The 15,432-nt window shown below is 32.2% G+C and overlaps 1 protein-coding gene and 1 long non-coding RNA gene across 3 annotated transcripts; both read right to left on the bottom strand.

The window, feature by feature from the left end:
• Window positions 1-7,446: 7,446 nt before the first annotated feature.
• LOC133803137 (probable mediator of RNA polymerase II transcription subunit 26c) lies at window positions 7,447-10,688 on the bottom strand. Of its 2 annotated transcripts, XM_062241099.1 has the most exons (10): window positions 9,765-10,688; window positions 9,604-9,672; window positions 9,431-9,513; window positions 9,246-9,316; window positions 9,091-9,137; window positions 8,941-8,974; window positions 8,709-8,839; window positions 8,333-8,444; window positions 8,134-8,220; window positions 7,447-7,829 (listed from the first exon to the last, which is right to left on the bottom strand). In XM_062241099.1, the coding sequence occupies exons 1-10, from the start codon at window positions 10,188-10,190 to the stop codon at window positions 7,732-7,734; spliced, it is 1,158 nt and encodes a 385-aa protein (XP_062097083.1). In that variant the 5' UTR covers window positions 10,191-10,688; the 3' UTR covers window positions 7,447-7,731. The 2 variants fall into 2 exon arrangements, with proteins under 2 accessions (XP_062097083.1, XP_062097091.1); XM_062241107.1 differs by having other exon boundaries at window positions 7,447-8,220; window positions 9,765-10,686.
• A 2,421-nt stretch (window positions 10,689-13,109) lies between these two features.
• On the bottom strand, window positions 13,110-15,163 carry LOC133803151 (uncharacterized). Its single transcript, XR_009877810.1, has 2 exons — window positions 14,310-15,163; window positions 13,110-13,718 (listed from the first exon to the last, which is right to left on the bottom strand). It is a non-coding gene; the product is annotated as an uncharacterized LOC133803151 (long non-coding RNA).
• Between the last annotated feature and the right edge of the window lie 269 nt (window positions 15,164-15,432).

The following is a 15,432-nucleotide window of genomic DNA, read 5'->3' on the forward strand; positions in this document are numbered from 1 at the left end:
CAGCTCATATTTTGAATTTGATAGTAACTGATGGGTTGAAATAGTTAAATGATGCAATTTCAAGCATTTGAAATGTGGTGAGATATGTGCAGTCATCTCCAGCTAGACTGAAAATATTTGAAGAAAGTTGCAAGGATACAGACATTGAATCAAAAGCCTTGTTATCCCTTGATGTGGTTACTAGGTGGAACTCCACCTACTTGATGTTAGAATCTGCTATAAAATTGAAGAAGGCTTTTGAGAATTTGGAAGCATATGCGAACTACACAAAGTATTTTGATGAAGAAAGAATGGATGGCCCACCAACCAACCTAGACTGGGAAAAAGCAGATGTATTTGTTAAGTTTTTGAGGAGATTATATGACCTTACGAATCGATTTAGTGGGTCATTATATGTCACACCCAATCTATTCCTTCCAAATATTTTGAAGGTTTAAGCTAATTTAACTACTATGGCTTCTAATCCTGATACTTTGTTAGGGGCTATGGCAGTTAGTATGAAACGAAAGTATTACAAGTACTGGGGAAGGATTGAGAAGCGGAATATGTTGACATTTATTGCCAATATCCTTGATCCAAGGTATAAATTAGAGGTTATGAATCGTGATTTCAAATTTGTGTACACTTCAAGTGAGGCTGAAAAAATGATAAAGTTGGTGACAAATACTTTGGCACAACTATATGCCTTTTATAAACAACAACAACAACAACAACAACAACCATCTCAAGCTCAACCATCTCAATCTCATTCTCAACCATCTCAGCCTGTTATCAATTCCACCACAGAATCATTTATTCAAGGGCAACTACAGGTTAGTGATGACAATGAATAAGATGATCTTGAATACTACTTGAGTGATCATCGTGAGAAGCTTGATCCTACCTTTGATATTCTATAATGGTGGAAACATAATGGATTCAAGTATCCAACAGTTGTGCGTATGGCAAAAGATGTATTGGTTGTTCAGATGTCTACAGTAGCATTTGAATCAAGTTTTTCTACTAGGGGGAGAATCTTAGATTCATTTAGGAGTTCCTTATCCCCGAGGATGGTGGAGGCTTTGATTTGCTCTAAAAATTGGTATACTTGTGAGTCTGAAGAGCCTGTTGTGCTTCGACAATACATGGATGAGATTGATGGTTTAGAGGCATGTGAACAAGTTTTGCCAAGTATTTATTTACTTAATAGCTTATGCTAATTGAAATATTTTATATATATTATAGCTTATTTGTATTAATTGAAGATCTGTCAGGTGATGACTCATGTATTACCTATATACCTGAGAATCTTGGTAGTGGGTATGGGAGCGAGAGTGGGACCGATAAGAATAATTTAAATCTCAAGGTAACTAGTTGAATTCTAAGATTGTAGTTTAGTAGCTTTATTTCTCTTAAAAGTATTATGTAGCATGTTTCATACATTATAATTTTATTCTTTCTTTTGTCTTAGGAGCAGGTGGTCATGGTTGCTTGATACAAGCCATGAAATGAATGCTGGATTTTGGATTGGACTTTGTTTTCTATCTACTCTTTTGAACTTGATTTGTGTTGTTGTAGTTGACCAAAACTTAGATTTAATTTGTGTTGTAATGGACTATGGACTTTGGACTTTAAGTTTAAACTTTAACCATGTGTTGTGATTTGTGGCTGTAGGCTAGGGGTGAGCATCGGTCGGTTTGGTCGGTTTTTTCACAACATAAAATACAGAATTCGGTTTTCGGTCCGAATTGGTGCAATCCAAAAACCGACCGACCAAACCAGTTAAAAGAAAAAACCGACCGTTTTGGACCGCGGTTTGGTCGGTTAAACCGACCAAACCGAATTTATTAATTTTTTTTTTTGAAAGTTTTAGTTAAAAAATTAAAAATTTTGGACTGTTTTTTCGTTTCAGCTTCTTCCTAACCATTAGTCACACACACACACACATATATATATATATATGTGTGTGTCAATTCACTCTGTTTTTGTTTCAGCTTCTTCTTTATGATGAAAGACTATCTCCACATGTTATTACTTAGTCTTATTTGATTTGGTCAATTTGGTTATCATTCAAAGTTATATATGCTAAACTTTAGGATTCAGTTTTAGCTTTTACGCTTTATCAGTAATGTATACGAGTTATTTGTTATTCTCAACATTGTATATAAATATGATCATTATTAATAAAATATGCAGTGGTTCTGCATATATCTATTATGGTATCACAGCCTTAAATCGATCCAAATATTTTTTTTCTCTCATGGCCACCACCTCTAATACCAGTCCAACCATTCTCAATACAAATGAACCCAACAAAACACTAATCAACTTCAACGTTGCTGCCCAAACTCCACTCAAACTAAACTCTACAAATTATCTCTCTTGGAAACTACAGTTCCAAAGTCTTTTTATTCCTTTCTTTCATAACCATTAGTCACACACACACACACACACACACACACACATATATATATATAATAGATAATTAATAATACAATGGCATACCTCGGGTCACTGTGTCCGTGAAGCGGTCACCGGAGTGGGCTGGGCAGTGCTGCCGCCGAGTCGCGTTTACTCGGTCCATTCCGTTCGTTTGGGCTAGGAAGGAGGATAGCGACACAGAGAGGAAGAGGAGGATATGAGATGATGAGGGAGAGAGCCGTTCCGTTCCGTTCGTTTGGGCTGGGAGGGAGGAGAGAGCAAAACAGACCAAAGACAGAGAGGAAGGAGGCGACACAGAGGGGTTGAGCTGCTGAGTATATGCGAATGCTATAGAGACCGAGAGAGATTAGATTTGGTGCCCTAAAAACATATCCGATTTATTTTTATTTTTAATTAATAATTATATAATATTATATTATTATATATTATAGTGTTTGGTCGGTTTCAGTTCCGTCGGTCGGTCCGGGCAAAATTTTCAAACCGACCGAACAGTGGCGGTTTGCACCGTTGGCGGTTTTTTTGGTGTTCGATTTAATTGGTTTCGGTTTTTTCGGTGTTCGGAAGGTCAGTTTATACGGTTTTTTCGGTTTTTTGGATTTTATGCTCAGCCCTATTGTAGGCTTTGGGTTTTAATTGTGTTGTGTCTTGGATTGGACAATAGACATTGGAGTATTGGACTTTTGATAATGTGTTGTGATTTGAGGTTATGTTATGCTTATGGACTTTTAATTATGTTTCAAACTTTCAAATTTGTGAATGTAACTATTTTATATTTATTTATGTTTAAAAAAGCACAAAAATGGATTCCAAAATCCAAAATCTTTAGTTTTTTTTAACTAAAACTTTCTCAAAAATTATGAAAAAAATGAACTTCGGTTTGGTCAGTTTGATTGACCAAACCGCGGTCCAAAACAGTCGGTTCTTTCTGTAATTGGTTTGGTTAGTCGGTTTTTGAATCACACCAATCCAGACCAAAAACCGAATTCTGAATTTAATAATATGAAAAAACCACCCAAACCGGCTGATGCTCAGCCCTAAGAAAAAATAAGGAGCCTACAACAGTGGCTCACGCCACTCACTATCTGGCATAGTGAGTGACGCCACTTTAGGTGCTAGCCTATTCCTGGGATTTTAATTTTAAATTTAATTTAAATAAATGATTAAATTAAGTTATAACTAATCTGTTTTGAATTAATAAAGTTAAAGAACAATAAAAATTGTTGTTTATCTTTAAAAACCTAAAAAGAAGTGATTGTTTTCATCAAATGTAAAATTTTGTTATCAGACTCTCTCAAAAAAGTGTCGATAGAATTTTCTAAGCCTGAAAATTCTAGAATTTTCTACATCTTCTCTTTTCTCCAAACTCTCTAGATCTCATGTGCTGAGAACATCTAGAGAGCTTAAATAATCAATATGTGGATCCTACATGCCCACACACGTCCTTGTGTGTTAGTGGAACTACTTGGAAGGCTAGGGTGTGAGTCTTCACTGGATAGGAAGATCGTTGATTATACAAAAAGACTCAAGAAATCTTGATAGGCCAAGAGGTAATCTCTTTTTCCTTATATGTGTTGATTTAATGTATAGATATATGTATTGATACTCGGTGGTATTAATGATTTTTTCAAATCCCCTCCCCACCTTCCGCTACGTCCCTGATTTTATTATAATTAATACCAACAAAAAATGTGTATTTAACGATTTTGTTTTTTCAACGGCTTTTTTTAACTTTAACAAACTATACATTTAAAACTAATTAAATATAAATATTTATTAATTATATTAATAAAAATTCAAATATTATGAAATATCATTATTATAATGATATTTAATACAAAACTACATATTTAATAATTATAATAACATAAATTCAAATGTTATAAAATATAATTATAATAATATATAATCTAAAATTAGGTAGAACAAATATTTAGTAACTATATTAAAATAAATTCAAATATTATAATAATATTTAATACAAAATGATATTTAACAATTATAAATTCAAATGTTGTAAAATATTATTATTATAATAATATATAATACAATTTTAAATTTTATTAAAAAAATTATCATTTATATTTTTTTTAAAAAAACCTATTTTTTTATTACTTAATCCACAACTTATATAAATATATAAGACAATTCTTCTATAGGGGTTTCACTTTAAGCCCTACTGGTGGGGCTCTTCAGTGTTCTCAACTCGTGAACAGTTTTCGGCGTGATTTTTTTTATGACCGTGTATATTGTAGTTGTTTAGAGCTTCCTGCAAATTTTCAGAAAATTCTGAATAGTTTACAATACCGAAAACTAGGTTCAAACATGTTACTTTCCACACTCATAAAAAAATGTAGTCACGTGTGCAAAAATATATTTGAACATAGTTTTCGGTACTGTAAACTATTCAGAATTTTCTAAAAATCGTGTCAAAGCTCTAAATAGCTACAATATACACGGTCATAAAAAAAATCGCACTGAAAACTGTTCAAATGTCGAGAACACTGAGAGCCCCATCGGTAGGGCTTAAAGTGAAGCCCCTATATGAGAAATTTGGCGCAATTTATTTTATGACCGTGTATATTGTAGTTGTTTAGAGGATCCTACAAATTTTCAGAAAATTTCGAATAGTTTACAATACCGAAAACTAGGTTCAAACATGTTGCTTTCCACGCTCCTAAAAAAAATTAGTCACGGGTGCAACATTATGTTTGAACCTAGTTTTCGGTACTGTAAACTATTCATAATTTTCTAAAAATCGCGTCGATGCTCTAAATAGCTACAATATACACGGTCATAAAAAAAAATCGCACTGAAAACTGTTCAAAGGTCGAGAACATTGAGAGCCTCACTGGTAGGGTTTAAAGTGAAGCCCCTAAATGAGAAATTCGGCGTGATTTTTTTTATGACCGTATATATTGTAGTTGTTTAGAGCATCCTGTAAATTTTCAAAAAATTCAGAATAGTTTACAGTACCGAAAACTAGGTTCAAACATGTTGCTTTCCACGCGCATAAAAAATATTAGTCGTGCGTGCAACAACATGTTTAAACCTAGTTTTTGGTACTGTAAACTATTCAAAATTTTCTAGAAATCGCGTCGATGCTCTAAATAGGTACAATATACACGGTCATAAAAAAAAAATCACGCTGAAAACTGCTCAAAGGTCAATAATACTAAGAGTCTCACCGATAAGACTTAAAGTAAAACCCCTGTAAGAAAAATTCCCTAAATATATATTCATAAATACAATTTAACACAAAATATCATACAAGAGCTCTTTTAACCACATAAGTTTTTCAATGTAAGACCTTGTTGACTTTTTATGCTTGATACTTTTATTAATAAAACCATCACATGAGTTTGCATGTAAGAAAGATGTCACAATCAAATCAAATATGATGAGTTTAAAACTAAAATAAACTATCAAAGTTTTAAAAGAATACCTTTCAAAAAAAAAAGTTTAAAAAGAATAGTATTTAGCTTTTCAAAAAATAAAGAATAGCAATTATAAGTTTAAACAATTTTTTTTAAGGAAGTTTAAACAATATTTTTATAATACAAATAAATCACAAAAAAAAAGTCTTAATCGTGTTTAGCAACAAGAAAATGGGCACAGGTATTAGCTGATCTTGAGCTGAAGAAAATCCACCAAAATTACACTTAATTGACTTCTATTGGACTCGCACACAATATATATTTATATCAAATGAACATAACGCAAAATTTGTTTTAGTTGACAAAATCGTAATGATAATATAAAATCTGTCTACTTATACATAAAAACAAATACTAAAAAATATAAAATAAAACAATAAAAAAGAAATTGAGAATTTACATTAATTATAATAGAGGTCTTAGTTGATGGTGATGAATCAAATGAGATGGATGTGGGTGTGTTGAAGAAAGTGGAGAAGAGAAAGGTTGGGCTAAATTGGAAGGCAGATGAGTTTTGGGTTCGAAGGTTGGTTGCTCAACTTGTTGGAGTAGGTACTAGGTACTAGGTGGCGAGCTCATCCCCGTTGGCTTTAGCCATTGCAACTCTATCAATTATAGTGGCAGCAAGCAATAGCCACAATCATTCTCATTCCAAATGACTCCACACAATACAATGCTTGCCAACTCGCTTGGGGTTGACGATGTTGGCTTAATTGTCAATTCAGTTGTCTTGGCTGGTTTGGACAAAGTTGACTCATCATTGTTTGGAAATCACAACTACTATATGCAATTTTTCTTATATCATAATCTATATAGAATATGCATATATCAATTTCAATCAGCAACCCAAATTGATTTGGATTTTGTATCAGATTTGTTGAGGAGTGATCTAACTCATGCCACATCACCTTTGCTGTTAGTTGACAGTCAATTCTGTGAACTATTTTTAGTTTTATGTTTTTGTCCAAAATGTATAAATAGGCTAGTTAGTCATTTCATTCATTCAATTGCCTTGTACAGAATTCTAACTAGTTCCTTAGATTGTTTTATTTTTCAAGACTTGTAAATATCCTCTTGTAATCCGAGTAAGAACATCATCAATAAAAGTTCATTCTTTCATGTTCAATTGATGTCCATAGCTGTTGTGTTCAATTGATGATTACTGTTTCAATTCGATTGCAGCAATACAAATCACTCACCAAACCTGTTGGTTTTCTTCTTTTTTGTACAAATATAACTAAAATATAAGAACAAAAATTTAAGTTACATAAATTTCAATTGGTTCATATTTCAACAAGTTTCCTACCTAATTTTATCTTCAATTGAAGAAGACTAAACTCATGCTGGTGATATAATCATTTTCGAGTAATCTTTTTCCTTGTAAACTGAATGTTGTCAACAGAAATTGCAAATGTAGCCGAATCTTAAAATGCGATAAGAAATTCTTTAAAGGAAAACAAAAAAAAAAAGCTTAAAATTTATTTTTCATGTGAAATACATATAAATTCAATATTTTTCAAATATATTATTTGTCCAATATTTTGTTTAAATTCCCTTACTAAAATAATATTGTAAGAAATCTCAAAAGAAATTGTTTTCAAAATCTTATCCGATCGTCTGAAATATAATAATATACTCGTTTTAACATGGAGGTAGGACCCACTTAATATCTTATGGTTCGACAAGGAAGAGAGAATAATGAAAATTGTTGACTTAACTCCACCCAAGTGCCACTAAAGTTACAATAAAGTAGAAACTACTAAATATACGTGCAATAGACACCATAAACTCCAGCGAGACCCCATTATCTATTGAATCGACTACGACCTTCAAGCAAAGCCCAGAGGGACCCACCCCGCCAGCCCGTGGGCCCATTTTAATCCCTACCCTTAAATTGCGTTATGAGAAAACCGCGTCTGACTTCGGAGTTCGGAGGCATTGTCTTATCCAAATCATTTAGTCCCAACTTAACTCCTAAAATTCACATAAAAACGTCATTATATATATATTAAAAGCCCTTCTTCTCCTTCTAGTATGTACATGTTTGGCTGCATTCTCACTAGAGAAAATTGGCAAATTTTTATATTTTTCTTAAAGTTAAAAAGAAACTATTGAAGAAAAAAAGTTTTTTTTTTTTTTTGCCTCATAAAAAATGTAATAGAAAAAGATAAGCAGTTTTCAGTCTTTTTCTTTCTCTTTTTTTGTTCTCCGCTGACCCAAAAGAGAGCCTTTGTTATCAGGCATCACCAGTGCCTGCCAATAGAACTACTGCTCCCACCTTTGTTCTTAGCAAAGAAGCCATTCTTTTGCTTTGCTTTTGGGAGCTCGTGGATGTCCATCACTTGGATAGTTCTTTGCTTCTTAGCTTCAACCAATAAAGCACAAAGTAAAAAAATATTCAATACGAATTAATTAGAAAATCCAAAGGTTAAAAAACGAAAAAAGGAATAAGCAGAGTAAATCAAATTAAATCAAACCATTTTCAGCTTCTTTGTAATTCGCTTGGAGTCGTTTTCTTGCTGAAGCCAGCTTTGCGGCATCAAAATTGATCTCTCTTTGTTCCCTTTCTCTTTGTTCCCTCTTTTGTCTCTGCAAATTGCCAAAACAAGTTAAACTTGATGACGATAATAATGCATGATTTCTTTATGTCACTTCTCATGTTTTTACACAATAAACTTCACAATGTTCAGCACCTGAGTAAAGACTTACACCTCTAATCAAACTAGGCTAAGATTTCAAGTATTTGGCAGGGTTGGGTTGTGTTTCTTATGTTTTTGAGAAATTTTATATTTTCTTCCTCCAATTTTCAGAATCCAAACATAGAGTTAGAAGACTCTAATTTGGAATCCATACATTTTGAAGAGCTGAATCAGAGTGTAGGGCAGATGAAGTGATTGGTTTTGATGGAGTTTCTCTCCTAGGAGGGACTGCTTTTGGCTTGCGTTCAGGCTCTGAATTGTTCCTCTCTGATCCAGAACTTCCATCTGTGTTGACAAGAATTAAAAATTAAAAATTAAAAGGGAAAATACTTAATCAGACCAAACTGAAAGTAGGAGCTTTGGATTTGGAATATGATTCTACTCACTGTGTGGGTTAGGAGAGTATGCAAAATCAGGAACCTAAGAACAAAATTAAAAGGCACAAAAGAATATTAGAAAGCATGACTAGAAAGACAGATTTTCCACAACTTTGTACCAAAAAAAACCAATAAGCTAGCAAAAGGAATCTCTCCAACCTGGTGATGACCATTTTGGGGAATTCTCTGTGGCGGTGAGTCTCCATCTACAGCCAATCATATACCAAATTAGAACTAACACTACCTTGTTCCTCAAGGTCAAAATTCAAACCTAAAAGATAAACTAAAATGGGAAAAAGGGTTATACTACTGACCCATGATTGCAGAAGCACGTTCTCCAGGTTGATTCAATTTTACCCATTCATCCACAATATCCTTCCATTTCCTGAGAAACAAACAGCCTTAAATCCAAATAAAAACCCAACCCAACCCAACCCCAATTTTTTTTATTACTCTTTTTCATTGCTAGCTCAAACAAAGAGAAAAGTTTCATAAAAACCTGACAAGTTGCTTCACCAATCTCCGAACTTCACTTGATGAATGCTTCCTCAAATGATTAACATGTCTCCCAATATCAGTTTCCTATAAATTACAAAAATTAAAGAACATTGCATGAGAAAAATAAGAGATAAATAGCAAACAAAACAGCAATGGCCACCTCAAAAAAATTACCCTGAGAGCTTGGAAAGTTATATCCATGTCGGCAAGACCTTGAAGCAATCCAACCAAGCTATCTTCCGACTGTATAATACAAACCAACCAATTCAGACCCAAATAAGCTACAGTAATAACATCCATGTGTAAAGGGATTAAATGAAATAAAAAGGTGAAACCTGGTCAGGATCTTCAAGAAGTTCCTTGATTTCTATAATCTTCTTCTGCTCATCGTCGAACAAACCTCCATAGGGATCTAATCCCTCATCATCGTTATCTTCCTCTTCCACCCTTCCAATAGACTCGGGCGTCGCCGGAGAAACCCTCTCCTTTACGGCGGAGGGTTTGGATTCCCTGTCATATTGCCGAGGAGGAGAAAGACTCCTCCGATCAGTGGCATCCATGTTTCGGAACCCAGCAGTAGTATTAGTAGTAGGAGCTGAAAAAGTCGCAGTCGCCGTGTAGAGACGCTCAACTATGCCGTCTCGGCGTTTCTTCAGATCGCTGCCGTAATCAATGGAAGCTACAGCGATCGCTGTGTCGATAAGGGTCCACACGTCCACGCCAGAGCTATCTACTATGGTACGCAAATCATCGTAGTCCATTCTCGAGATTCTGATCGACTGATCAACAATGGCGAAAAAGAGAAAATATAAACTCAGGTTCCAAACAGAAGGTAGATCTGAAAACCCGGATGCAAGCTCTAAAAGTCGTCTTCTTCGTCTTCGTTGTCGTAGTGGTCTCAATTTCGGCGCGAAAATATTATAATCCCTGGAAATTTTCCGGGAAAGCTGAAACTGGGTCAGAGGATTCTACGCGGAAAGTCTCCGATTCTTTCTGGAAAGCACCGATTCATTGATCTACCTCGAAATTTCGATTCATCCAAACAAACACAACCCTAATAATAATATCAACAAAAAGGGAAACACAAACTTCCTCTTTGGGGTTGAATGAAATCTTTATGAAATTGATTTTGGATTTTGGGTATGCTGAGCTAAGATGAAGCAGCTAGCCACCACGATATTGTTGGATGCTTTCTCTCCCTCTTGAGGTTTTGGTTTAGTGTGGGTTATGAGAGAGAAAGAAAGACAAAAAAAGAGAAAAATTGAATATATTATAATAATTTATAATTATAATAATAGTAATAATAAGGGATATATAATTGGTGAGAATATATATATATTTTTTTTTTTTCTAAGGGCTATCTCTACTCTAAAATGACCTGTATTTGGGTAGCAACGTAAAGGTGTAATTATAGCTTCATATTTTTTTTTATTTTGATCACAATACAAAAATTTACACTAAAAATATATTCTATATTATTTTATCTCTTATATAAAATAACATACATATATATTTATTATTAAATATTAATACTCAAATAGCTTAAAGCATAGTAATAAGATAAATGTATTTCGGTTGAATTGTATTGTGATATGATATTAGCACTATTTTGATATTTTGCACTGTCAGTGTTGTGGTAGCATTGAGAATGAGATGAGAATAGGAATACACATTTTTCCTATGGAGATAGGGTCCTGCAGGGCCTTGACCCTAATGAAGCGGGGAATTCCAGTCTAAATAGGGAACAAGGTAAGGACAAGGATAATTTGTAATCACTAAATATTAAATGAAGCGAGGGCGGGAATAGACTCCCCGCTTCAGTGCGGTCCTATTTAAATTATTATATATTTTTCTAATATTTTATATTTTTTTATATATTATTATAATATATTAGTCATTTTTTTAATATTTTAATTTTTTTGAATTAATATTTAATATTTTAAATCATAAATATATAATTTACTATTTTTATTTTAAAATTTTAATTTAAAATTATTTTTTTAAATAAATAGATTTTTGGTGAAAATTTTGTGTCCCAATAAGAAATTCTCTACCCCTCCCCAACGGGAAATAAACAAAGATAGAACTCTCCGTGTCAATTCTCCGACTCGTGTGTACCACGAGATAGGAATTGTGTTTGGAGTTTTTATTATTTTATAAATTAATTGGTTTTGGAATGTTAAAATTGATACTCACTGATTATGTTTTAAGTAAATATATATTTTTTTCTTGGTATTAGCAATTAGCGTAATGCGCGTGATTAAAAATAAGTAGCAAAGGCTATTATGTTTTCAATTCAATGGACCCAAAAAGTCTATTCGAATCGCCACTCATAGCTTAGCATAGGCCCATTTCTCTAGAACAAACTTATCTCCAACAACAAATATAAATATTATTATTTTTATAAAATATATTTTGATCTTTTTATTTGGGGTAAAAATATATGTTTTTGTGGAGATACATATGTTGTAGGATAAATGTCTATTTGGTATTTGGTGTGTTTTATCTTAATATAAATTTGGTACGTAATGATTATTTGGTACTCTTTACATATTTTCATACGTTAGTGTGTACAAATTTCTAATATTCTCAGTTTACCCTCATTTGAATTGTTTTTAAATAATTTAATTTTTTTAATTAATTCAACAAAAAAAAAATGTTTAAAATTACCCTTTAATAATTAAAATAACTAGAGCATAATTATAACTGAAAATATGCTACCTACAACATATTTACCCAAATTTATCATTAATAATACAAAAACAATCAGAGTTCATAACCAAACAATACACATATCACTCTTCTTGATTTTCATCATCATCAACAAATTGTTTCACCACTAAGAAGTGCCTCTGGCTAGCAGTGTTTCATAACCAAACAATACACAGACGACACTTTTCTTGAGTAAAACATGGCCTAGGCAAACCATCGACCTTTGTCTCATACTCAAATTCTCTCCATTCTGTGTAACTGTAAGTAGGAGCCACATGAACATAGATGTGAGACTTTCCATGACAACTTCGTAATAAGATAGATACTAAGTGGGTGTTTAGCTCCTTAATTAAAAACTTATTTTATATTATTAAAATTAAAAAATTATTTTCTGAAAACAAGTAAGTATTTTGTTATTGATTTTAGAAAATAAATTATATAAACAAAATTACAAAAATAGAAAATTTTGAGAACAACCAAAAAGTTGTTTTTAGTTGTTCTCAAATTTTTTTCTCACAAATTTTTTTAATTATTATATCTCATATCACTTTATCCTCATTAATTTATTTTTCCTGGTTTTTTCTCCCTTCATTTTTTCTAACATCACTTTCTTTCCATTATTTTTGTTCTCTTTATTTTTTCTCTCATCACTTATGATCTCATTATTTTCTCTCGCATCACTTTCTATATCCTAATTTTCTCTCTCCTCATTTTTTATCTCACATTTTCTCTCTCATTTTTTTGTTTGCATGACTTTCTCTCTTGTCAATTTTTCTTCCTCAAAATTTCTATTGGAAATACCGTTTTTAGTAATTACTAAATTAATTAAACCATGTGAATTAATTAAAGTGCGGAATTGTAATTAACTGTTTAAACAGATTGCAATTCTGTCAGAACAGAATCCGAACTTGTCACGACAGAAACTGAACACAATAAAAAGACAGTGCAAAACAATAAAGAACACAACGAATTTTTACAAGGTTCAGAAACACTTTCGGATAACCTACTCCTTGGGGCCACACCCAGAGAATAAAACCAATTAATAAAGAATCACAAGTACAAAATATTGACTTAAACAAAACAAGACTCCATCTTGAGATTTGCCACAACTTTGTTGTACTTCTCTTCACTAATCTGATCTTGATTGAAATGCTCAACCACTTGAACTCCCTTCAATGCCCAGCGAGTGCTTGCATCCTTCTGACGCAAGGCTTGTAAAAATCTTTTGCCGAAAACTATAAAAGTTGTGTTTAAATTACAATGTGCATTCACTCATGTACGTAGTATAAACTCACTACAAAAACCTAAACACTCATATTTCTACAAGATCATGTGAATACAAATAAGGAACTCTCACAAATATTACAATACACTCACAAATTATGCACCAAAGAGTTCACTATTTCTCACTGCCTTTAGAGCTCGATTTATAGAGTCATTTTTCGTGCTCATAAAGGCTGAGAAATAATCTCATAATAAATACAAGAATAATTGAAGATATTCTTGATTGATGAAGAATTGTCTTTTTTAGAAGATGATGATCTGACATATACGATTTTGGTGTGGACAGCTCAGATCTATGTCGGATCGAAAACATGCAATAATAGAAAGAACAATTAATGACATTAAAGATTCAGTTTCCTGAATTTTAATTCTTGAGCTGCACGAAAATATAATGTCAAATATTATAGTACTGATTTTGAGTAAATACTGAATATTTGTAAGATATTACTTTCCTTTATAATCAAATAAAATTAAATAAGAAATGTAAATAATCCACAAATCACAAGAAAGAGAAAGTTTAATTCTGAAAAATACAATAAAGAAAAACAAACAATTGATCTTTTAATAAAAAGATATTTCTATGAAATATGTCAATTTTTAGGATTTACACTATCCTTACTTTCTCTTTCCTTATTTTTCATCATTTTTTCTTTTACATTACTTTATCTCATTATTTATTACAAACTTCTTAAAAAAATTCTATTTATTAATTTTTTATTTAAATTTTTTTAAATAAAACTAAAAAAATAATTTTAGAAAACATTTACCAAACACGGGTTGATTTTTGAAATCTACAAAATCTATTTTTTGTTCTCATTAAAAAGCAATTTTGAAAACAAAAAAAAACAATACGAAAACAAGTCCTAAGTTTCATTAAAACAAACCTATAGAATGAAGCCTCCATTTTTTCTTCCTTGTTTCATCTCCAAGTTGGCCTAAAACATGTAACATGTTGAATCAACCTTCCAGAACTCGATGTTCTTATGCCATCATTGCCCCCGATCTTGCCGTCGGAACCCTCTCTGATGTACTCATCCCACCGCTAACCACGACGTCAGCATCCTCACGCAGCTACAACCTCACTCAACTAGAAGCTTTCTTCATCGGCGCTACTGAGCCTCTGACAAGATCTCTCCATCCCGACGGTTTCAAATCTGTTCGCAACACCCAAATCCACCCAAATCTCGCCCTTCGTTCGCGAGCTCCGTTCAAAACGTCGTCATCTCCATCAACTCCACCCAGATCTGACCCTCCCCAATTACGCCGATGTGCCCTCCTCAACAACTCGACCCATCTTTGGCAGATGAAGAAGAAAGGGAAGAAGAAAGAGAAGAAAATAGGGGAAAAAATTGTTTTCATGTTTTAGTTTTGTTAAATTTTTTTTAAGAACCGATTTTATTTTCAGTTGATGTTAATTAAATATTTTTTTGTTTAATTAATTGAAAAAAACATTTAAAAATAATTAAAATAATGGTAAACTGAGAATAATATAAATTTGGATACACTAAAGGTACTGGGAATTGCGTAGAATTTTTGAACATATGGTACCAAATGATCATTATTATAAACATAGGGTACCAAATTTGTATTTTGATAAAAACATATGATGCCAATGGAGTAACAATTTAAACTAGTCAATTACATTTATTAAAATTAAAACTCAGTGTTTTAAAAATAGTGTCACGTCACTTTGAGTGTATAATTTTAGTATACATATCATATCATTACTTTTTTTTACATCAAAACCACTCAAAGTTTTTTTTTTTTTTTTTTTGCATATGTAATTCTGTTAAGTGTTGATTAATTTATTTTAAAATTATAAAAATTATATTTTAAATAATAATAAAATATTAAATTTAATTAATAATATGTTTTCAATTTAAAAATCAATTAACTAAAAATAAATTCTTTTAATGATTTTTTTCATTTCCTTTCTTCCTTCATCCTCTCTCTCTTGAACCAATCCCCACCTTCTCTCTTCTTCCTTGTTTCTTTTGCAAATCAACC

The sequence above is a fragment of the Humulus lupulus genome, chromosome 1 (genome assembly GCF_963169125.1).
Source record: "Humulus lupulus chromosome 1, drHumLupu1.1, whole genome shotgun sequence".
In the NCBI taxonomy this organism is placed as follows: Eukaryota; Viridiplantae; Streptophyta; class Magnoliopsida; order Rosales; family Cannabaceae; genus Humulus; species Humulus lupulus.

What these genes read in the sequence shown, in the direction of transcription:
- LOC133803137 (XM_062241099.1), bottom strand. Translation starts at nt 10,190, where the DNA reads ATGGACTACGATGATTTGCGTACCATAGTAGATAGCTCTGGCGTGGAC. An exon ending in ATACTCTCCTAACCCACACA is followed by an intron (nt 8,840 to 8,940) that starts GTGAGTAGAATC and finishes TTGTCAACACAG; the next exon opens with ATGGAAGTTCTGGATCAGAG. An exon ending in CTGATTCAGCTCTTCAAAAT is followed by an intron (nt 8,445 to 8,708) that starts GTATGGATTCCA and finishes GGCAATTTGCAG; the next exon opens with AGACAAAAGAGGGAACAAAG.